The following is a 24,442-nucleotide window of genomic DNA, read 5'->3' on the forward strand; positions in this document are numbered from 1 at the left end:
GATGTTATTCCTCCTGAAACTCCCCGCCACCCCTGTAGAGTTGTATTTCTCCTATTTTTTGATTTATGTATAAATCGAGGTTACATAACTGGAGAGGGACTCCGCATAGACGCATGATATAAGGCATGCTGGGCATGCTCAGTGTGCTTAGTCAAAGTTCTAGAAATTTTGATATACGTTTTCCATATTGGGTCTCCATCTGATGATGTCGCCCATGGGTGAGGACTAACGTCCTGCTGTCTTTTAAGAACACCTGTTATAGGTAAGCAACTCTGCTTCCTTCCTGGAGAGAGCCCTCTCTCTCCTTTGCTAAAGAAAGTGGAGATAATATTTTCATGCTAACAGATAACTGTAGAACGTATTGACTAAATGCTCATTGCTTTTCTTTCTTCTAGGTCATTCTTCTGGAGCACACCCCTCCAGGCAGTTCTATCATTACCGTGACAGCCACAGACAGGGACAATGCAGACAATGGAAAAGTCACTTACAGACTGACTTCAGTGACCAACAATGCTTTCTTCATAGACCCTGACAATGGTGTGTTGTGGACTGTTCTGTTAACTTTGAAGATTTGATAAAGGGTGGGATAAGTTTGAGGAGTTTTTCTAGGCTAAGAGTGGTGATCTGGCAATGTGAGTAATTTAGGAGGGGAGGGAGAATGCCACTGGAGAGGTGAGGATGGGTGGTGGTCTGGAGGGCACATTGGTAATCGTGAAACATTGTTGCTTAATAAGAGAGTTCCAGAACAAGAGGTCTTGATACGAGACTGAAGCGAGATAAGAGTCATGAGCAAAATTAGGAAATATTCACAGAAAGGTGGTGGATGATACAGTAGTCTCCCAGTGAAAGTGGTGGAGTCAAAAACGTATTATGAAAATTTAAGAAATTGTGAAATAAGCAAAGAGGATCCTTTGTGATGCAGAAGTGAAGGTGAACTGGAGATCAAGTGGAGTCTCTATGATTACAAGAAGAATTGAAGTAATCCTGGCAGTCATATCCTAGTTATCTACTATTTAACACTTCATTAGTGCTGCTCAACTCATGCAGCACTGTACAACAAAACACACAGGGGTAGATTTTTTTAAAAAGCGCGTTCGCGTACTTTTGTTTGCGCACCAGGCGCAAACAAAAGTACGCTGGATTTTATAAGATACGCTCGTAGCCGCGCGTATCTTCTAAAATCCTGGATCGGCGCGCGCAAGGCTGCCAATTTTGGGCAGCTGGCGCGTGCCGAGCCGCGCAGCCTGTCTCCGGAACGGAGACAGTTCCCTCCGAGGCCGCTCCGAAATCCACGCGCGCCAGCGGGATGCTGGCGTGCCGAGACTCGACCCGGGGGCGGTTCCGGAGGGCGCGGCCACGCCCCCGAAACGCCCTGGGCCAAAACCACGCCCCCGGTCCCACCCCCGAAACGCCCCACCCCGCCCCCGAAACGCCGCGTCTTCGGGTCCCACCCCCCCGACACGCCCCCTTCGACAAACCCTGGGACCTGCACGCGCCGGCGGCCTATGGAAAATAGGCGCACCGGCGCGCAAGGACCTGCTCTCGTAAATCCGGGCGGATTTACGCGAGCAGGGCTTTTAAAATCCGCCCGACAAGAAGCAACCCCTGCTCAGTACAGATTACAATCTAATCAAGACAAACATACAGGGCAAAAGAGACTTGGGGAAGTTCATTTATTAAGATAATGGTTTTAAATGAATGAGGCTGTAAGTGGAACAATTAAATGTAAGATTTAAATGCAGCCTTAAATTAGGTGGGTTTTAGACAAAAGGTAGCATGATGCAACAGTTCAGAATGTCTAACTTGTCTGATGAGGGAGTGCATGAGGAGGGGTAGAGAGAGATAAGAGAGAAGAGGTAGTGAGGAGCTGCAGAGTGAAGGCTCTTGTAGGTAAGTAAGAGGAGCTTGAACTGTATGCAGGAATGGAGAGGGAGTTAATGGAGTGACTTAAGGAATTATATGGGTGTAATGACTTTGGTGAAAGATAAGTCATGCAGCTGAATTTAGGACAGATTTCAGTGGAGAGAAATGGCTCACTGGGAGATCTGAGAGGAGCAGGTTGCAATAGTCTAAGCGAGAGGTGATGATAAAATACATGAGATTCTTAGTATGCCCAGAAAGGAGAGGACAGATTTTCATGATGTTATAGAGAAAGAAACGTCACATTTTAGCAATGTTTTGGATATATGCAGAGAAGGAGAGAGAGGAATCGAAGATAACTCCAAGGTTGCAGGCTAAAGGGAATGGGAGGATGACCCTGTTAGGCACAAAGATAGAGAAAGCAGGAAGAGGGGAAGTGGGTTTGGGAGGAAACATAAGGAGCTCTGTCTTGGCCGTGTTGAGTTCAAGGTGATGGTGGAACACCCAGGTAGCAATGTCAGACAACAGGCTGAGATCTGGGACTGGTGTAGAGAGGTAAATCTGGGAATCATCAGCATAAAGATGGTATTGAAAGCCATGAGAGTAGATCAAGGGAATTACTATTCAGAGAGAAGAGAAGAGGGCCCAGGACAGGACCCTGGGGCCCCTCAATTATTTATTTATTTATTTATTTATTTAAAACATTTATATACCGTTTTACCAAATACATGAGATGACCAAAACGGTTTACAATACATTTTCAAAATAAAAATTAACTATAAAATAATTGATAGTGAGATGGCAATAAGGGAGGATCCACCAGAAGAAATGCTATAAGTATGGTGGGAGAGGTAAGAAGAGAACCAAGACAGCCCAGAGTCCTGAAACCCAAGCCTTGACAGAGTATCGAGGAGTAGGTGGTGATCAGCAGTGTCAAAAGCAGCAGATTGGTCAAGAAGGATAAGGATTAAGAAAAAGGCCTTTGGTTTTAGCCATAATCAGGTCATTGGAGACTTTGGCAAGGACTGTATCTGTGAATGTAGAGAGCAAAAACCAGACTGGAGTGGATCAAGAAAGCTTGAGATGAAAGAAAGTTAAGACAGCGGTGCTGAACAGTATATTCAAATAGTTTGGAAGCAAAAGGAAGACGGGAGGAGGGGCATGGGATGATTGTTGCAGGACAGGTAGGGGCCAGTGGGAATCACTGCTCTAAGGAAAAGCAGGATCCCTTTGCTAGTGTAACGTTTCAGCCAGTCGCTAGAAAGGCCTGCAACCAGCCACACCTGCCCACTGCACCGCTGGGCCCGGAAGACACCGCCGGGAGCTGCCATCAAAAGTCTTCACATTCACACCGTGCATGTACACCACCCCCAGCCATCAAGGCCCCGGGGCAGGAAAGTCTCTGGAAGTGCCCTCTGATGGTGTCCTCCAAGCTTCTCCTGCCTGGCCTGCAGTTTGTGTTGCTATCTTGTTTCCATCTCCCCTTTCTCCTTGCCTTGTCTGCCGGGTCCTGTGTGTTCTTGCTGTGTCCTGGTTCCTTCTGCCTTCCTTTCATCTTTGTACATCTCGGCTGGTTCTGACCTTTGCTACCGACACTGACTACTTTCTGGATGGCAACCAGAACAAAATTAGATTGGTGTCAGGAAATACTTTAATTAAAGGTAAAAACCAATGTTCGACTCGGGCCGAGTTTCGCCCATATACCTTTATACACTTCTGAGATGCCAACTTGTCTATTTGTGCTGTTCTGTACTGTAAATTTAAGCAAGATTCCTGCCTTGGACAAATACAGTAGACTTCCAGTTTGTTGAGATGTTAATCGGTTTACAGACTGTGCACTGAGCTATTGTGCCTAAGCTAATGTCTGTAGCTGCACTACTTGCCCACATTGTATGGACGAAACTCGGTCCCAGTATTTCCTGACACCAATCTAATTTTGTTCTGGTTGCATTGCTGCTTCGTTGGATTGGCTTCCATGTTGTTTTCTGCTACTTTCTGGATTGCCATCTGCCTTGACATCTGCTATGAACCTTGACTACTCTCCTGTATTCCGCCTGGTCCGAACCTGGATCTTGCCTCTTCACTGCTAGCCCTGACCTCCGCCTGTTCCTGGACTCTCACCAACTGCCCATTAGGGATGCTCGCCTAAGCCTTGCCAGCCCCCGGAACCCAAAAGCTCAACCCATGGGTAAAAGGGCTGGTAAAGATGAAGACCCTGTAGGGCATGTCCACTGGCTGTCAGCTGGGCTGGGAGTAGCGAGTCATAGGTGGTGCTCTGGAAAAATATACTGCATCCCAGGTCTCTGTGGAATTTGAATAAAGTTTATAGGGGAGAAAAGGTTCAATTAGTAGGTTGCAGATACTGACAGGCAAGTAGTATTCTAGAGGTCAAGGTGACATACTGATAATAGGAGGCATGGCCTTAACGGAGGGACAGTTCCTGTGTTATAGTGAGAGTAGTGAGACGGAGGTAGATAGAATCATTTCACTGCTGGCCTGTTAAATGGAATAATTCCTAACATTCTGTTTGCTTTTTGACTGTCGCAGCACACTAAGCCCACTAATTCAATGTATTATCCACTATGACGCCTAGATCTCTTTCCTGGGTGGTAATTCCTAAGATAAAACTTAACATCGTGTAACTTCTGCATAGGTTATTTTTCCCTATATGCATCACCTTGCACTTATCCACATTAAATTTCATCTGCCATTTCGATGCCCAATTTTCCAGTCTCACAAGGTCTTCCTGCAATTTATCACAATCCGCTTGTGATTTAACTACTCTGAACAATTTTGTATCATCTGCAAATTTGATTATCTCACTCGTCGTATTTCTTTCCAGATCATTTATAAATATATTGAACAGTAAGGGTCCCAATACAGATCCCTGAGGTACTCCACTGTCCACTCCCTTCCACTGAGAAAATTGTCCATTTAATCCTACTCTCTGTTTCCTGTCTTTTAGCCAGTTTGCAATCCACGAAAGGACATCGCCACCTATCCCATGACTTTTTACTTTTCCTAGAAGCCTCTCATGAGGAACTTTGTCAAACGCCTTCTGAAAATCCAATTATACTATATCTACCGGTTCACCTTTATCCACATGTTTATTAACTCCTTCAAAAAAGTGAAGCAGATTTGTGAGGCAAGACTTGCCCTGGGTAAAGCCATGCTGACTTTGTTCCATTAAACCATGTCTTTCTATATGTTCTGTGATTTGTTCTTTTAGAGTGACGAAGGCTCTAAGGCAGTGATTCCCAAACTTGTCCTGGGGACTCCCAGCCAGTGTGGTTTTCAGGATATCTACAATAAATATACATTTGCAGGCACTGCCTCCATTGCATGCAAATCTACCTCATGCATATTCATTATGGATACCATAAAAACTCCACTGACTGGGGATCCCCCAAGACAAATTGGAAATCACTGTTTTAAGGAAATGCGGATCTCTTTGCTGGACTGGGAGTAGTGAGCCATAGGTGGTACACTGGAGACATAGTACTACTCTGGTAATGTGACTATGGGAAGATGGATCCCTTAGTTAGATTGAGAGTAGTAAAGAGGAGATAGTATTTACCCCAGGGTTCTGAAAACACTCAAAAATGAAATTTCAGACCTATTACTAGTAATTTCTAATCTATAATTAAAATAATCCATTGTACCTGAAGACTAGAGGGCAGCCAATGTAAATACGATATTTAAAAAGAGATCCAGGGGCGATCCGGGAAACTACAGACCGGTTAGCCTGACTTCAGTGCCAGGAAAAATAGTGGAAAGTGTTCTAAACATCAAAATCACAGAACATATAGAAAGACATGGTTTAATGGAACAAAGTCAGCATGGCTTTACCCAGGGCAAGTCTTGCCTCACAAATCTGCTTCACTTTTTTGAAGGAGTTAATAAACATGTGGATAAAGGTGAACCGGTAGATATAGTATACTTGGATTTTCAGAAAGCGTTTGACAAAGTCCCTCATGAGAGGCTTCTAGGAAAAGTAAAAAGTCATGGGATAGGTGGCGATGTCCTTTCGTGGATTACAAACTGGCTAAAAGGAAAGAGAGAGTAGGATTAAATGGTCAATTTTCTCAGTGGAAAAGGGTAAACAGTGGAGTGCCTCAGGGATCTGTACTTGGACCGGTGCTTTTCAGTATATTTACAAATGATCTGGAAAGGAATACGATGAGTGAAGTGATAAGACTTGCAGATGACACAAAATTATTCAGAGCAATTAAATCACAAACAGATTGTGTTAAATTGCAGGAGGACCTTGTGAGACTGGAAAATTGGGCATCGAAATGGCAGATGAAATTTAATGTGGATAAGTGCAAGGTGATGCATATAGGGAAAAATAACCCATGCAGAAGTTACACGATGTTAGGTTTTATCTTAGGAATTACCACCCAGGAAAGAGACCTAAGCATCATAGTGGATAATACATTGAATTAGTGGGTTTAGTGTGCTGCGACAGTCAAAAAGCAAACAGAATGTTAGGAATTATTCCATTTAACAGGCCAGCAGTGAAATGATTCCATCTAGTCCTCTCTCAAGCCTCTATAATCTTTCTGTATTTCTATGCATGTTATGAATCTACCATTAGCTTTTAATTTTATTGTAATTTATGTTGTTATGAATGTTTGTTTATGATTTGATTTTTGTGTTCAACCTTTGCGATGATTTATGTTTTATTACGAATGTTTTTACTTTATGAACCGCTTAGACCTACTCCCATTGCATAAGAGGTATATAAAAATGTTTAAATAAATAAATTAGGAAGGGAATGGCAAATAAAAGGGAGTATCTCATAATGCCTCTGTATTGCTCCATGGTGAAACTGCATTTTGAATACTGTGTGCAATTCTGATCACCGCATCTCAAAAAAGATATAGTTGCAATGGAGAAAGTACAGAGAAGGGCAACCAAAATGATAAAGGGGATGGAACAGCTCCCCTATGAGGAAAGGCTAAAGAGGTTAGGGCTGTTCAGCTTGGAGAAGAGACAGCTGAGGGGGTTATGATAAAGATCTATAAAATCATGAGAGGTCTAGAACGGGTAGATGTGAATCGGTTATTTACACTTTCGGATAATAGAAGGACTAGGGGGCACACCATGAAGTTAGCATGTGGCACATTTAAAACTAATTGGAGAAAATTCTTTTTCACTCAATGCACAATAAAGCTCTGGAATTCATTGCCAAAGGATGTGGTTAAGGCAGTTAGCTTATCTAGGTTTTAAAAAGGTTTGGACAAGTACCTAGAAGAGAAGTCAATAAACTGCTATTAATCAAGTTGACTTAGGGGCGGATTTTAAGAGCCCTGCTCGCCGGTGCACCTATTTTACATAGGCCTACCGGCGCGCGCAGAGCCCCGGGACTTGTGTAAGTCCCGGGGTTCTCCGAGGGGGGCGTGTCGGGGGGCGGGCCCGGTTGTCGCGGCGTTTCGGGGGCATGTCGGCAGCGTTTCGGGGGCGGGTACGGGGGCATGGCTACGGCCCGGGGCGGTCCGGGGGCGTGGCCGCGCCCTCCGTACCCGCCCCCAGGTCGCGTCCCGGCGCGCAGGAGGCCCGCTGACGCGCGGGGATTTACGCCTCCCTCTGGGAGGCGTAAATCCCCCGACAAAGGTAAGGGGGGGGCTTAGACAGGGCCGGGTGGGTGGGTTAGGTAGGGGAAGGGAGGGGAAGGTGAGGGGAGGGCAAAAGGAAGTTCCCTCCAAGGCCGCTCCGATTTCGGAGCGGCCTTGGAGGGAACGGGGGTAGGCTGCGCGGCTCGGCGCGCGCCGGCTATACAGAATTGATAGCCTTGCGCGCGCCGATCCAGGATTTTAGTGGATACGCGCGGCTCCGCGCGTATCTACTAAAATCCAGCGTACTTTTGCTTGCGCCTGATGCGCCAGCAAAAGTAGGCCTATTCGCATAGTTTGAAAATCTACCCCTTAGGGAATAGCCACTGCTATTAATTGCATCAGTAGCATGGGATCTTCTTAGTGTTTGGGTAATTGCCAGGTTCTTGTGGCCTGGTTTGGCCTCTGCTGGAAACAGGATGCTGGGCTTGATGGACCCTTGGTCTGACTCAGTATGGCAACTTCTTATAATCTTAGTACTCTGTTAGCATGAGTAAGGTGCATAGGAAAAGGAAGGTATATTTGTTGGGTTAAGAGTAGCAAGGAGGAAGTTTTACTCTTAGAATATGAGACAAATTATTCTATTTGGTTGGAAATAGTGAGCAGAAGTTGGCATTTTACTGGTAGGTGGTGCTCTGGTAATAGGAGTAAGGTTCTTAGGGGGAAAAGGGTTGAGAGCAGTGAGAGGAAAGTAATAGTCTTTTAGTTTAAGGAGGAATCCTTAAATGATCGGTAGGTAGGATGTCCAATAATTTTAGTAAAGTGCTTAGGAGGAGGAGCTCCCTTTGTTGGGTTGACATTGGGAGAGAGATGTGGTAAATTGATTATTTTAATACGTTCTTATGGGGCAGGAGAGTTTGCTTGTTGGGTTGGGAGCAGTGAAGGGGAGATGATAGGTGATAGGGTGGTAAAGTGGGCAAAGGTTTTATGGGGCAAGAAAGCTTGCTTGTTGGGTTGGGATCAGAGAAAGGGAGGTGATAGTTGATAGGGTGGTAATGTGGGTAAAGTTTTTATGGTGCAGGAGAGTTTGCTTGTTGGGTTGGGATCAGTGAAAGGGGGGTGATAGTCAGGTGATAGGGTGGTAGTCTGGGTAAAGTTTTTATGGTGCAGAAGAGTTTGCTTGTTGGGTTGGAATCAGTGAAAGGGAGGTGATAGTCAGGTGATAGGGTGGTAGTCTGGGTAAAGTTTTTATGGGGCAGGAGAGTTTGCTTGTTGGGTTGGAATCAGTGAAAGGGAGGTGATAGTCAGGTGATAGGGTGGTAGTCTGGGTAAGTTTTTATGGGGCAGGAGAGTTTGCTTGTTGGGTTGGAATCAGTGAAAGGGAGGTGATAGTCAGGTGATAGGGTGGTAGTCTGGGTAAAGTTTTTATGGGGCAGGAGAGTTTGCTTGTTGGGTTGGGATCAGTGAAGGAGGGGAGGTGGTAGTCAGGAGGAGGGGTGTTACTATGGTAACGTGAGTAAGGTTCTTATGGAAAGAAGGATTTTTGTGTTACTAGCAAGGATATGGCACTATAATAATTTGAGTAAATAGTATTATTTGAGTAAGAAGTTTAAGGTAAGAGGGTTCCCTTTGTTGTGTTAGTAGTGAGGATATGGCACTATAATAATTTGAGTAAATAGTATTATTTGAGTAAGACGTTTAAGGTAAGGAGGTTCCCTTTGTTGTGTTATTAGTGAGGATATGCCACTATAATAATTTGAGTAAATAGTATTATTTGAGTAAGACGTTTAAGGTAAGAGGGTTCCCTTTGTTGTGTTAGTAGTGAGGGTATGGCACTATAATAATTGGAGTATATAGTATTATTTGAGTAAGACATTTAAGGTAAGAGGGTTCCCTTTGTGGTGTTAGTAGCGAGGATATGGCACTTTAATAATTTGAGTAAATAGTATTATTTGAGTAAGAAGTTTAAGGTAAGAGGGTTCCCTTTGTTGTGTTAGTAGCGAGGATATGGCACTATAATAATTTGATTAAATAGTATTATTTGAGTAAGACATTTAAGGTAAGGAGGTTCTCTTTGAGTTAGTAGTGAGGGTATGGCACTATAATAATTTGAGTAAATAGTATTATTTGAGAGAGAAGTTTAGGGTAAGGAGGTTCCCTTTGTTGTGTTAGGTGTAGTGAGGGTATGTCTCTATAATAATTTTAGTAAGTAGTTTAAGGTAAGGAGGTTCCCTTTGTTATGTTAGGTGTAGTGAGGGTTTGTCTCTATAATAATTTTAGTAAGTAGTTTAAGGTAAGGAGGTTCCCTTTGTTATGTTAGGTGTAGTGAGGGTATGTCTCTATAATAATTTTAGTAAGTAGTTTAAGGTAAAGAGGTTCCCTTTGTTATGTTAGGTGTAGTGAGGGTATGTCTCTATAATAATTTTAGTAAGTAGTTTAAGGTAAGGAGGTTCCCTTTGTGTTAGGTGTAGTGAGGGTATGTCTCTATAATAATTTTAGTAAGTAGTTTAAGGTAAGGAGGTTCCCTTTATTATGTTATGTGTAGTGAGGGCATGTATCTATAATAATTTTAGTAAGTAGTTTAAGGTAAGGAGGTTCCCTTTGTTGTGTTAGGTGTAATGAGGGTATGTCTCTATAATAATTTTAGTAAGTAGTTTAAGGTAAGGAGGTTCCCTTTGTTGTGTTAGGTGTAATGAGGGTATGTCTCTATAATAATTTTAGTAAGTAGTTTAAGGTAAGGAGGTTCCCTTTGTTGTGTTAGGTGTAGTGAGGGTATGTCACTATAATAATTTTAGTAAGTAGTTTAAGGTAAGGAGGTTCCCTTTGTTGTGTTAGGTGTAATGAGGGTATGTCTCTATAATAATTTTCGTAAGTAGTTTAAGGTAAGGAGGTTCCCTTTGTGTTAGGCAGAGTGAGGGTATGTCTCTATATTTAAGGTTTAAGGTTTATTTATTTTTATACCATCATTTCAGTGGAACCATCATAACGGTGAACAATAAATAGATTAATCAATTAAAACAGAAAGATAAAATAAAATAAGATACAAAATAGGAAAGTGCTGCAGTAATGCCGTATTCTGTTGTCACTATGGGGGTCATTTACCAGACGGATCGCACACGATAAGGGACGTTTCGCAAAGTCCCTTATCGCGTGCGATACCTAGATGGGGGCGGAGTCGGCCCCGGAAGAAGAGGAGTCGGGGCATCACTGGGGCAGACTCCGCAAAGACGCCATGGACGACGAAAAGATAAGGGCCTTTTTGCGTCCTAGTTCACGCCCAATAGCTTCACCGTCTATGGTGGTGCTATTGGGTGCGAAACCGGCAGCGATCGCACCGCGGCGGTGCGATCGCTGCCGGCTAGCGCAGGACCGCCCCCCATTTCGGCTCCCCGCCCCTCATTACCTAAAGTATCACAGACCTGCGATACTTTAGAAAATGAGGCCCAATGATTCCAAGTAAGTATATTTAAAAAGCCACGTTTTAAGATCTGCCTTAAATTTCTTGATATCAGGCAGAGTGTTCCATAGTTTTGGGCCTGCTATCGATATTGCCTTTTTGTGAACTTGACAAAGTTTTGCCGATCTAATTGTTGGTACTGTTAACAGTCCTTTATTGGCTGACCGTAAATTCCTCTGCGGTACTGTTGTATTCAGCCAATCAACATTTGATCCATAGACTATATTATGTATAATGTATGCCGTTTTATACTGTATACGATAAGTTAATGGTAACCAATGTAATTTAACAGGTATCGGAGTTATATGATCACTCTTTTTTTGTGCCTGTTAAGACACGGGCCGCAGCATTTTGTAAAATTTTTAAAGGTCGGACAACATTCTGTGGTAACCCTAGTAAAATGGAGTTACAGTAGTCTATGTTTGCAAAAAGAAGAGCCTGCAAGACTGATCTAAAATCATTTGGTTCTAGTAATGGCTTTAATTTTTGAAGTGTTAATAGTTTAAAATAACCATCTTTTAATTTAGTTGTGATATGCTTGTTCCATGACAACTCTGAGACAATTGTAACTCCTAAATCCCTAGCATAAGAGGAGGGATTAATTTTTGTGTTGTTATTGATAACTAAGGGCGGGAGATCTTGTTGTCTGAATTTTCTTTCTAACAGGATTATTTCCGTTTTATTCATATTCAAAACCAGCTTCATATGTTGCAGCAATTGTTGTAAAGTGGATAAATAGAGTGTTATAATTTTGTAGGTTTGTTCAACTGTATCTTTTATAGGCACAAGAAATTGTATGTCGTCCGCATACATATAAAAATTCAATCCTAACCCACTTAAAAGATGACAAATAGGTAAAACATAAATATTAAAAAGGGTAGCCGAGAGAGCAAAGCCCTGTGGCACCCCTGTTTCAAGAGGGTATTTTTCAGATAGTGTATTTTCAATTTTAACCTGAAATGAGCGATTTTTAAGAAAAGATAAAAACCAATTTAAAACCACACCGGTAATTCCAATTTCTCTCAAACGATCTATTAAAATGCAATGGTCAACGGTATCAAACGCAGACGATAAATCTAAAAGTATTAAAAAGTAACTCTGACCAGAGTCAAAACCTCTTAAAATAGTATCTGTCATGGCAATTAGGAGTAATTCTATATTAAAATTTTTTCTAAAACCATATTGATTTGGAAATAAAATATTATTGGAATCTAGAAATTCTGCTAATTGCTTCTGAACTATTTTTTCAGATATTTTGGCCAAGAAAGATAAATTAGAAATGGGCCTATAACTGCTAAATTGCGATGAATCTAGATTTGTTTTTTTTATTACAGGTTGAATAAGGGCATTTTTTAATACTTCAGGAACAGTACCCTCAATTAATGATTGATTAATAATAGTGGTAATCGATGGGGCAATCAGATTTGCAATTATTTATAGAGTTGGAATAGGAATGGAATCAATCGGGTGCGGGGCTGGATTTAAATTTTTTATTAATTTTTCTATTTCAAAAACGGATGTAGAATCAAAGGTATCCCAGGATATGCCTTCTTTTATAATCATTTTAACATTCTGGTTTGAACTTGATTTAAAATTTGCATTTAAGATGTCAATTTTATTTTTAAAATATAAGGCTATCTCATCACACTTGTATTCTGGGAGCAAACTATTCACTTGAAGGGGTTGTTTGGTTAATTGTTTAACGATTGAAAAGAGTATTTTTGGATTATATTGGTATTGCTGTATTTTTTTATTATAGAAATCTTTTTTTGCTGTGTTAATGTTCTTTTTGTACTGATTCAGGGCTATTCGAAAAGATGTTAACGTATAATTTTTTTATTTTTTATCCAGTTTTGTTCCAATTTACGTAATGCTATTTTCTGTATACGTAATTGTTTAGTATACCATGGATTTTGATTATCTTTTGGTTTAATTCTAATTTTTTTAAAATAATTTGAGTAAGAAGTTTAAGATAAGGAGGTTCCCTTTCTTGTGTTAGTAGTGAGGATATGACACTATAATAATTTGAGTAAGTAGAATAATTTGAGTAAGGCGTTTAAGGTAAGAAGGTTCCCTTTATTGTGTTAGTAGTGAGGATATGGCACTATAATAATTTGAGTAAGTAGTATAATTTGAGTAAGAAGTTTAAGATAAGGAGGTTCCCTTTGTTGTGTTAGTAGCAAGGATATGGCACTATAATAATTTGAGTAAGTAGTATAATTTAAGTAAGACGTTTAAGGTAAGGAGGTTCCCTTTCTTGTGTTAGTAGTGAGGATATGGCACTATAATAATTTGAGTAGGTAGTATAATTTGAGTAAGAAGTTTAAGATAAGGAGGTTACCTTTGTTGTGTTAGTAGCAGGATATGGCACTATAATAATTTGAGTAAGTAGTCTAATTTGAGTAAGAAGTTTAAGATAAGCAGGTTCCCTTTCTTGTGTTAGTAGTGAGGATATGACACTATAATAATTTGAGTAAGTAGTATAATTTGAGTAAGGCGTTTAAGGTAAGGAGGTTCCCTTTCTTGTGTTAGTAGTGAGGATATGGCACTATAATAATTTGAGTAAGTAGTATAATTTGAATAAGACTTTAAGGTAAGAAGGTTCCCTTTATTGTGTTAGTAGCAAGGATATGGCACTGTAATTTGAGTAAGTAGTATAATTTGAGTAAGACGTTTAAGGTAAGAAGGTTCCCTTTATTGTGTTAGTAGCGAGGATATGGCACTATAATAATTTGAGTAAGTAATAATATTTGAGTAAGAAATTTAAGATAAGGAGGTTCTCTTTGTTGTGTTAGTAGTAGTGAGGGGTGGGTATTCTGATAATTTAAGTAAGGTTCTATCGAAAAGGAATGTTCTTTTCTTAATTTGGGCATTGTGGACTGGATGTGAAACTCAGTAGGTACAGAAATGTAAGTTAGGTTGTTAAAGGCGTGTTTCCTTGTCCACTTGGTGAAGGGAATATGCTATACAGGGAATGAGTGTAACATACTTGGATGAGAAATGTTTTGTTGTTGGGATAAGAATAGTGATGAGGTAATGTGTGTAAGGCACCTTGGACTCGAGTTTTATAAACCTTCAGTAGGGTAAGATAAATGGTTAAATTTAACTGGTTATGTTTGGCAGATATTCAACTACATTTATTCAGCTAGTAGTGCAACTGAATATTTGGCTAGATCTACATGCTTAAAATTTGAGTGGGTAGGTTCAGCCCTGCTAAATTTAGCCTGTTAGTATTGAATATCATGCAAAACAGCAAAATTTGAATGTCCATATCAGGAGTGCCTTCCACCTGGCCCCTTTTGTAAATGGTTAAATTTGTGCGGGTTGAAATTTAAATATACAAATTTAGGCAGTTAGAGGGTAACTGGGTAGATTTATGTGGCTTAATCCCAATTTTAGCCGATAATATCTTTTGAATATCAACTCCTTAGAGGAAGGAGGGACCCTTTGCTGGACTGAGAGCAATGATTGGGACGTGAGTTTTAGAATTACTCCAGGAAATTCTCTAACCTACATCCAAATATCTCTCAGCACCTTGTTGCTAGGAGGTTTGGGGGCTGAGGACACACAGCTGTGCGATTCCCTCCCTTATCACTTGTATGTTATCCCCCTGCTGCCCTGGCACAATCCTCTCCCTCCTTCTCCTGCGATGATACTATCCCTCACCCCTAGGTAAAACTTCTCCCCTAACCCCAGGAGATGCGAGTCTCCCCCTACTCTTCTCCTGCTAGTGGAAAAGAAGAGAAGAATGATTGCCCCGGGGAGGGGAAGAGGGAAGAGTTAGGAGGAGGGTCACACCCTGGCAGGACAAGAAGTTGCCTTTTCTGTGGCACAGCAAGGAAGATCGATGACGTGGGCAGGCTGAATGGGCAAGCAGCCCACTGGTTATTGTGAACCACTTGCCAGTATGACAGAAGTTGCCGATGCAGAGGCCCTGGGGCAGACCCTTCCCTTTTGTATTCTTTATGTTGTTTCTAAGTGCAGTATTTGATGCCTCCTCTCTCTCTCCTTCTTTCTATAGGAACCCTGTTTACCAGTCATGTGATTGACTTTGATGCCAGAAGATCCACAGTAGATTTGTTGATTGAGGCCCGTGATCATGGCACTCCCAGCCTTTCCTCTTACACTACTATCCAGATCCAGGTGCAAGATGTAAATGACAATTCGCCTTATTTCCACCAGTCCCAATACAACAGATCTGTGTCTGAGGACCTACAGCCTGGCACCACTATTTTAACCCTAGAGGCAACTGACCATGACATGTCCAGAGAGAATGCTGGTTTTGACTATACCATCCTGAGTGGGAACAGTGGGAATGCCTTCCAGGTGGAAAGTAATGTGCGGTTTGTAGATGGGCACTTTCAGACTATTGGTACTCTTATCCTGGTAGATACGTTGGATTTTGAAATGATACCACTCTATAACCTCACCATTGCTGCCTCAGATCGTGGTATGCCACAAAGAAGTACAACTGTGCCAGTGGTGATAACTGTCCTGGATGTGAATGATAACCCTCCAGTGTTCCCCCGTTCTGAGTACAGTATCCTCATAAGTGAGAGTGCCCCAGTTAGCACCGAGGTCCTACGTGTTGCTGCTCATGATTCAGACTCTATCCCCAATGGCCTCATTCACTATACGATCAGCTCTGGAGATCAAAACCAGCTCTTCCATATCAATGAGATGTCAGGCGCTATCCGACTCTTAAAGCCACTGGACAGGGAGGCTCAGGATGTCCATGTGTTGGTAGTGCATGCATCAGACACCCTAGGCCCTCGTGGCAACTTTGCTTTGGTGCCAGTCACCATAGAGGTGAAGGATATCAATGACAACCGGCCATATTTCCCTGTAGAGACTTTAACCACTAGCATCAGGGAAAATCAGCCACCAAACACCATTGTAACCATCATCCATGCCATAGACTTTGACACTGGCATCTACGGGCAGCTTTACTACACTGTGATGGATCTATCAATGAATGAACCTGGTGTGGGGGAAGGGAGAGAGCTCTTTTCACTCAATGAAACCTCAGGAGAGCTACGATCCAAACTTACATTTGACTATGAGAGAACCAAAACATTTAAGCTAGTAGTGAAAGCAATGGACACTGGAAACTTTTCAGCTACTGTCACTTTGCAGGTTTTAGTGATGGGAGAGGATGAGTATGACCCTGTGTTCTTGGCACCGACATTCAACTTTGAAGTCTCAGAAGGGGCCCAGAAGGGTCAGAGTATTGGCCATGTATTGGCTACTGATGAAGATGAAGGAGTAGATGGAGTTGTCCTCTACTCTTTTGCAAAGCCTTCACCATATTTTGGAATTAATGAGACCACTGGCCACATCTACCTCAAAATAGACAGCCAACAGCACCACAGCAGCCGTGCCAAGCGGGAAACAAGAGAAATGACCATGGATATCCATGCTCGCAGCCCTCTACCCAGCTCCCGTATGGCCACTTCTCAGGTCATTGTGGATGTCACTCATACCTCCTTTGGCCTGGCACCTGACCTTAATCTGCTGCTGGTGATTGCAGTGGCAGCTTCCCTGGGAGTGGTTGTGGTTCTTGCTGTGGTAGCTATTGTACTGATGATATGCCGCTCCCACCGTACAAAGAGAAAGAAAGCTGAGACAGACTCCGAGCTCAACAATATGCAGGCCAACTCCATGCAGAAGCTCAGGCACGAAGGCTCTACTCTGGCTAGCAGTGACCACATTTACCACCAAGCCCTGCCTGGTTACTCAACTGAACAAACTGTGATTAGTGGGAGTTACACCCGAGGTGGCTCCTTAGACCCATCCCACTCCAGTGGCCGTGGCTCAGCAGAGGCTGCAGAAGATGATGAAATCCGAATGATCAATGAATACCCACGGGTGGCCAGTATTACATCATCTATACAGGACCATATTGCTGCACGAGGACCTGATTCTGGCATTCAACAGGATGCTGACCAGCTCTCCGACATCTCATGTGACCCAGGCATGGAGACAGTCCAATGGTTTAAGAACAAAAAAGGTTCTGGCTTTGTGATTGCAGGTCAGCCACAGCTCTACCGCGATGATGGTGGTGGCTTTATAAGCATTGGATGTGGCTTAAACATGTCGCACTCCAAGGACTATTCCTTTCCTGAAGATGGGAAGCCGTCTGTTGAGGGCTCTCTGACTGCTATCGTTGCCAGCGATGAAGAGTTAAGAGGCAGCTACAACTGGGACTACTTATTGAATTGGTGTCCTCAGTTTCAGCCCTTGGCTAGTGTGTTCACTGAGATTGCTCGACTCAAGGATGAGACCACCCTTAGGAGACCCTTTCAACCAAAACCCAAAGCAGAACCAAAACCCCGCATCGACCCACCACCATTGATCACATCAGTGGCCCACCCAGGGGCCAAGTCCGTTCCTCCTAAACCCGCTATTGGAAGGACCTTCCCCCACTTGTCTTCTCTCCGACGTTCCCCCATCAGTTATGAGGGTTCTATTTCCTCCTCTGCCATGTCCCCCAGCTTTTCCCCGTCTCTTTCTCCTCTGGCTGCTAGATCCCCAGTGGTGTCTCCCTTTGGGGTCTCACAGGGGCCTTCTGCCTCTATAATCAGCACTGAACATTCATTGGACAATCCAGAAGAGGCAGAGCTAAGGATTTAACCCTTGTCTTCCTGTGTGTGAGGGTGGGAGAGGGGTCTGAAATATTTAATAGAACAAAGAATATAAATCTTCATGTTGCAGTGAAGGCCAAAACTTGTCTATGCTAAGACATCAGTAGAGGATTCTTTCTTTAGTATCCTTATTATACCCCGCTAATGGAGTCAGAGGGGCATCTGTTGTAAAATTGCCCATGGTTACAGGAATGAGAACCCATCACATGCACTGTTTGCAGCTGCCACACATTGGCTTCCTGAAGTGTAACAGAGCTAACACCTCTGAGACTGGTGAAACCGTTGTTTTATTCCTTCTCCCTTCTCTGTCTTCACACAGATAGAATTCATAATGCAATAGCCTGGGTATGGTATTCCACTCATTTAGGCCCATCACACACAGCTCTGGCCATACTTGTGTTCCATGAGCTTTTATTCACAAAGACTGCTCTACCTACTAAGGACGTCTCGTGCACTAGAGGGAGGGCTGCATGTGAAGAAGTGACTCCCATATCCACTGAGTATGTACTACAGAGAGTTGTTCTATATGCACTACAGAGAGTTGTACTATATGCAGTACAGAGAGAGCTATGTGTATTCAAGTGACTCCTATATCCACCGAGTATGTACTACAGAGAGTTGTACTATATGCACTACAGAGAGAGCTATGTGTGTTCAAGTGACTCCTGTATCCACTGAGTATGTACTACAGAGAGTTGTACTATATGCACTATAGAGAGAGCTATGTGTGTTCAAGTGACTCCTGTATCCACTGAGTATGTACTACAGAGAGTTGTACTATATGCACTATAGAGAGAGCTATGTGTATTCAAATGACTCCCATATCCACTGAGTATGTTACATGTGCTAGAAGGAGGGCTGTGTGTAAACATGTAGCCCAGGCCTGCTTAAGGAAGTGAGGCTAGGCATTTCTCTCTCCCTCCTCTTTGATCAAGGTTTATAGGGAGCTTGCATCCTAAGCAAGTATGCCCAGGACACTGAGAAGTTAAGAGCAGCATTGTGATACAACAACTTAGCAACAATCCTCACAATCATTTGTAACTCCACTGCACTTGAAGCACTCTGAGGTACCTGCAGCATCTCCTCCCCACCCTCACTTGCTCACCATAAGCTTCCTACAGCCAAGAACCTGTCCTCACACCTTCACCATCTTCCTCCTACAGCTCAGGGGCCCATTCTGTCTGTCTCCTTCACTCTTGCCAGCCCTGGTGGCATCTCACCTTGGGCATGATCATACAGTAGTTGGTGATGCTAGGAATTACCTATTTGCCAGCAGTTTCAGGGCTACGATGCAGTGACTCACAGCAAGGAGGAATCCCCGAGACAAGCACCAGGACTGAAATATCAAGTGGATGGCTTCTCTCCCGGACAGTTTGAATATTATCCTATATATTATTTAGTCTTTAAATGAAAACATTTTCACCTCAGGCTTGTTTGTAGACCCCTATCCTGAATCTATTGGAGAGCTTTCTTGCTAAGGTTACGTTGTCTGCTATGCAACCCACATGTGAGGACAGTGGCGGGCACCACCTCATTAAAATGCTGAATAATCAACAGGAGCCACCCAGATCCACTTGTGTGGGAACAATCCACATGGACGTGGCCATCTGTAGGACTAATTGAGTGGGAAAGGAACCAGAGCAATTCAGCAGACAGAAAGTGTGAGCCTTCTCCAAGACGGGCCTTGTTCATTGTAATAGTTATAGTTTAATCTGATTTTGATTCAGGGCACAGGTCCAGAGATCCAGATTGTCTAGTTGGCTAATGGCAGGTCCTCCAACGCTTTCTATGGAATCTCCCTCTGATACTCTGTAAACAGAATATTTCTGAGATCTGCCACATGAAGGCCACGTGAAATGGAGCTGGAAGGAAGAGGGCCAGTCCAGCCTCACGGGTTCAAGGGCTAAGAAATGTTGATGAATGTTTTCTTATAGCCGTGTTCCTCTGTTGCACTTCTCATGTCAGTGTTGTGAAGGGAAACACGATGGCACATTTTCCTCCTCCTGAAAGCTCCATCAGATAGATTTTCTAGAATAGGAAACGATGGTCCTTTAGGAGAGCAGAGAGCAGCAGTACACAGTAGTGTAGAGCTGCAGGTCTGTGGAAAGAGGGATAGACATTACTACAGGAACAGAGTAATAACAGCTTTTAAGACTGAAGATGGGAGGAGGGGCGCAGAGAAGATACTAGCTGACAGCAGGGAGATAGGACCCTAGCAGAGAAGAGAGGAAGCAGAGCTGATCCTTGCTAAGAGGAGAAGCAGGGTTGACTCTAGATGAGGGCAGAGAAAGCAGGGTTGACTTTAGCTGAGGGCAAAGGAAGGAGGGTTGACTCTAGATGAGGGCAAAGGAAGCAGGGTTGACTCTAGGTGAGGACACAGGGTTGATTTTAGCTGAGGGCAATGAAAGCAGGATTGACTCTAGGTGAGGGCAGAGGAAGCAGGGTTGACTGTAGATGAGGGCTGGAGAAGCAGGGTTGACTGTAGATGAGGGCATAGGAAGCAGAGTTGACTCTAGAAGAAAACAGAGCAGGGTTGACCCTTGTTGAGGGACGAGGAAAGACAGTAACTGAGGGCTGAGGGAATAGAAGGAGCAGAGTTGACCCTAGGTGCAGGCAGAGAAAGGGTTAAGCAGACAGCAATTTTGAAAGCCATTCGTCTGGCTAAATCATGACGTGTCCGATATTGCTTTCCTCTGCACAGGCTTCCATAGCACATTCTGTTAGCTAGTTTGAGGGAAGACATTGCTGGGGGCAGGGAGAGGACCGGGGGGGGGGGGGGGGGGTGGAAAACACTGCACATAGATTGGATTTTCAAGTGTATGCAAACTTTTGCCCACAAGAAAAGCAGGTATAATGTCTGCAGATACTTTGTATTCAAGGGGAGAGGAATGACTTAGAAAGTCTGCAGGTACTTTGCAGCTGGGTTGGCTGTCTGAGAAGCAGGGAGAACAGGAGTAAGCACTCTCTGGGTAGCATGTCTGCCCTCCTCTGCCTTTTCCTATTTTCTTGCACAATGCCTCCAGCATCTCTGCTCTCCTCTTCTGTACTCTGCCCTGCTCTTAGTCCCTTTGGTCCAGTTATAAAGCCAGCTGCTGCCAGTCATGAGTATAAAGGCATCAGGGGGTTCAGCTGCTCCTGGAGCTCTGGGAATTAAGCGATTGCTCCCCTCTCTCTTAGGTCTGCCTGTGCCTTTCTTCTCTTGCACGTTGCTCAGGTTTACAGAGCTTCACCGTGCCTGGCTCCTGCTCAGCACCGTTGCTCTCCTTATTATTATTCTCATTTCATGTTCATTAAGCCTGGAGCTTCCAGGACTTTTCCACACCTACTTTAATGAAGCAATAAGCAACTTGCTAAAACTCTGTGCTGCCTCCACATGGAAGTGACTTTACTCTAAATACAGAGATTCAGAGAAATATTGTGCGTGGGTACAGCTTCTGTGCATGAATAGCAATGAACTGACACTTGCTGTGGTCCTGTAGGGAAGGCGCTAGCTGTGCTCCTCCAATCTAGACCATGATCAAGAATGATTCTAGGTCTGTTTCTAGTGCCTTAGCAGGTTCCTTCTCCCCATTTAATTTATATTAATATTTCTGAGCCTGTCATTACCACTGGGGAAGCTTCTGTGTCCAGCCCCTGAAGGCAGGCTGGCAAGGTAGGGATAGCAGAGACAATCCACACTCAGCTCTCACCGGGCAGGGGCATTGCTTCCATTCTACCTATAAAGCAGGTGTGGGTCATTAACACAGGATGCAAAGTGCATGCAGGTGAGGAAAATGTGGAGCAGAGCCCAGTGTAAAACATAAAGGGAGGTTGCAGTACTGAGCAGTATTAGAACACAGAGCCCTGTATGGGGGAGGGGTAAATCCAGGGCTGATCAGTATTAGAACACAGAACCCTGTATGGGGGAGGGGTAAATCCAGGGCTGATCAGTATTAGAACACAGAACCCTGTATGGGGGAGGGGTAAATCCAGGGCTGGTCGGTATTAGAACACAGAGCCCTGTATGGGGGAGGGGTAAATCCAGGACTGATCAGTATTAGAACACAGAGCCCTGCATGGGGGAGGGGTAAATCCAGGGCTGATCAGTATTAGAACACAGAGCCCTGCATGGGGGAGGGGTAAATCCAGGACTGATCAGTATTAGAACACAGAGCCCTGTATGGGGGAGGGGTAAATCCAGGACTGATCAGTATTAGAACACAGAGCCCTGCATGGGGGAGGGGTAAATCCAGGGCTGATCAGTATTAGAACACAGAGCCCTGTATGGGGGAGGGGTAAATCCAGGACTGATCAGTATTAGAACACAGAGCCCTGCATGGGGGAGGGGTAAATCCAGGGCTGATCAGTATTAGAACACAGAGCCCTGCATGGGGGAGGGGTAAATCCAGGACTGATCAGTATTAGAACACAGAGCCCTGCATGGGGGAGGGGTAAATCCAGGACTGATCGGTATTAGAACACAGAGCCCTGCATGGGGGAGGGGTAAATCCAGGACTGATCAGTATTAGAACACAGAGCCCTGCATGGGGGAGGGGTAAATCCAGGGCTGATCGGTATTAGATCACAGAGCCCTGTATGGAGGAGGGGTAAATCCAGGGCTGATCGGTATTAGAACACAGAGCCCTGTATGGAGGAGGGGTAAATCCAGGGCTGATCAGTATTAGAACACAGAGCCCTGTATGGGGGAGGGGTAAATCCAGGGCTGATCAGTATTAGAACACAGAGCCCTGTATGGGGGAGGGGTAAATCCAGGACTGATCAGTATTAGAACACAGAGCCCTGTATGGGGGAGGGGTAAATCCAGGGCTGATCGGTATTAGATCACAGAGCCCTGTATGGGGGGAGGGGTAAATCCAGGGCTGATCAGTATTAGAACACAGAGCCCTGTATGGGGGAGGGGTAAATCCAGGACTGATCAGTATTAGAACACAGAGCCCTGTATGGGGGAGGGGTAAATCCAGGGCTGATCGGTATTAGATCACAGAGCCCTGTATGGGGGAGGGGTAAATCCAGGGCTGATCAGTATTAGAACACAGAGCCCTGTATGGGGGAGGGGTAAATCCAGGACTGATCAGTATTAGAACACAGAGCCCTGTATGGGGGAGGGGTAAATCCAGGACTGATCAGTATTAGATCACAGAGCCCTGTAAGGGGGAGGGGTAAATCCAGGACTGATCAGTATTAGAACACAGAGCCCTATAAGGGGGAGGGGTAAATCCAGGACTGATCAGTATTAGATCACAGAGCCCTGTAAGGGGGAGGGGTAAATCCAGGACTGATCAGTATTAGAACACAGAGCCCTGTATGGGGGAGGGGTAAATCCAGGGCTGATCGGTATTAGAACACAGAGCCCTGTATGAGGGAGGGGTAAATCCAGGACTGATCAGTATTAGAATACAGAGCCCTATAAGGGGGTATTTGTAGAATGGGGCAGGGATCCAGTAGAATACAGAGCCCTATAAGAGGGTATTTGTAGAATGGGGCAGGGATCCAGTAGAATACAGAGCCCTATAAGAGGGTATTTGTAGAATGGGGCAGGGATCCAGTAGAATACAGAGCCCTGTAAGGGGGTATTTGTAGAATGGGGCAGGGATCCAGTAGAATACAGAGCCCTGTAAGGGGGTATTTGTAGAATGGGGCAGGGATCCAGTAGAATACAGAGCTTTATAAGAGGATATTTGTAGAAAGGGGCAGGGTTCCAGTAGAATACAGAGCTTTATAAGAGGGTATTTGTAGAAAGGGGCAGGGTTCCAGTAGAATACAGAGCCCTATAAGAGGGTATTTGTAGAATGGGGCAGGGATCCAGTAGAATACAGCCCTGTATGGGGGAGGGGCCCTGTAAGGGGGTATTGACAGGGTAGGGGGATTCAGTAACAGTCACTTTTAAAATATAGAGCCATATAAAAGGGAAATAGCAGGATGAGGAGAGAGTTAAAATAAGAAGTGTCATATGGGAGCAGAGCAAGGTCCATCAAGCTCAGCATCCTGGCTCCCTCAGTGGCCATTCCAGATCTTGGTGAGAGAAGCATTTCCCAGAAATCAGAGGTTGTGATCCAGCACTAGTCAGTTTTAAAACACAGACATATGGCGGGATGGGAGAGAGACCACTGTTTAGGACCCCACAGTCATGCAGTCACAGTTTGTGAGTAAAGGTAATAAGATGTACACACCCTGTCCACAACAACAACCCACTCCACACCTGCAATGGACTCATCCTGTAGCAAGGTCACACTCTCCGTGGCCTCTTCACATTGTGCTCTGTTATGCTATGCTACATGGCAGGGTGATGTTTTCTGTGGCCTCCTCGCAGTGTGCTCTGTTACTGTGAATCACATGGCAGGGTCATGCTGTCCATAGCACCTTCATGTTGTGCTGCATTTGTGATATGTCACGTGGCAGTCATACTTTCTGTGGCCTCTTCACATTGTGCTCTGTTATGCTATGCTACATGGCAGGGTGATGTTTTCTGTGGCCTCCTCGCAGTGTGCTCTGTTACTGTGAATCACATGGCAGGGTCATGCTGTCCATAGCACCTTCATGTTGTGCTGCATTTGTGATATGTCACGTGGCAGTCATACTTTCTGTGGCCTCTTCACATTGTGCTCTGTTATGCTATGCTACATGGCAGGGTGATGTTTTCTGTGGCCTCCTCGCAGCGTGCTCTGTTACTGTGAATCACATGGCAGGGTCATGCTGTCCATAGCACCTTCATGTTGTGCTGCATTTGTGATATGTCACGTGGCAGTCATACGTTTTGTGGCCTCTTCACATTGTGCTCTGTTATGCTATGCTACATGGCAGGGTGATGTTTTCTGTGGCCTCCTCGCAGCGTGCTCTGTTACTGTGAATCACATGGCAGGGTCATGCTGTCCATAGCACCTTCATATTGTGCTGCATTTGTGGTATGTCACGTGGCAGTCATACTT

The 24,442-nt window shown here is 44.1% G+C and overlaps 1 protein-coding gene across 1 annotated transcript in view; it reads left to right on the forward strand.

Moving 5' to 3' along the window:
- LOC115091554 (protocadherin-16-like) overlaps nt 1–20,277 on the forward strand; it is a 145,558-nt gene extending 125,281 nt beyond the window's left edge. The window contains exons 7-8 of the mRNA XM_029601737.1: nt 396–537; nt 14,894–20,277. Of these exons, the coding sequence (XP_029457597.1) occupies nt 396–537; nt 14,894–17,505 (2,754 nt within the window). The 3' untranslated portion in view covers nt 17,506–20,277. The remainder of the gene's footprint in view (nt 1–395; nt 538–14,893) is intronic.
- The last annotated feature ends 4,165 nt before the right edge of the window (nt 20,278–24,442 follow it).

The sequence above is a fragment of the Rhinatrema bivittatum genome, chromosome 5 (assembly GCF_901001135.1).
Source record: "Rhinatrema bivittatum chromosome 5, aRhiBiv1.1, whole genome shotgun sequence".
Lineage (NCBI taxonomy): Eukaryota > Metazoa > Chordata > Amphibia > Gymnophiona > Rhinatrematidae > Rhinatrema > Rhinatrema bivittatum.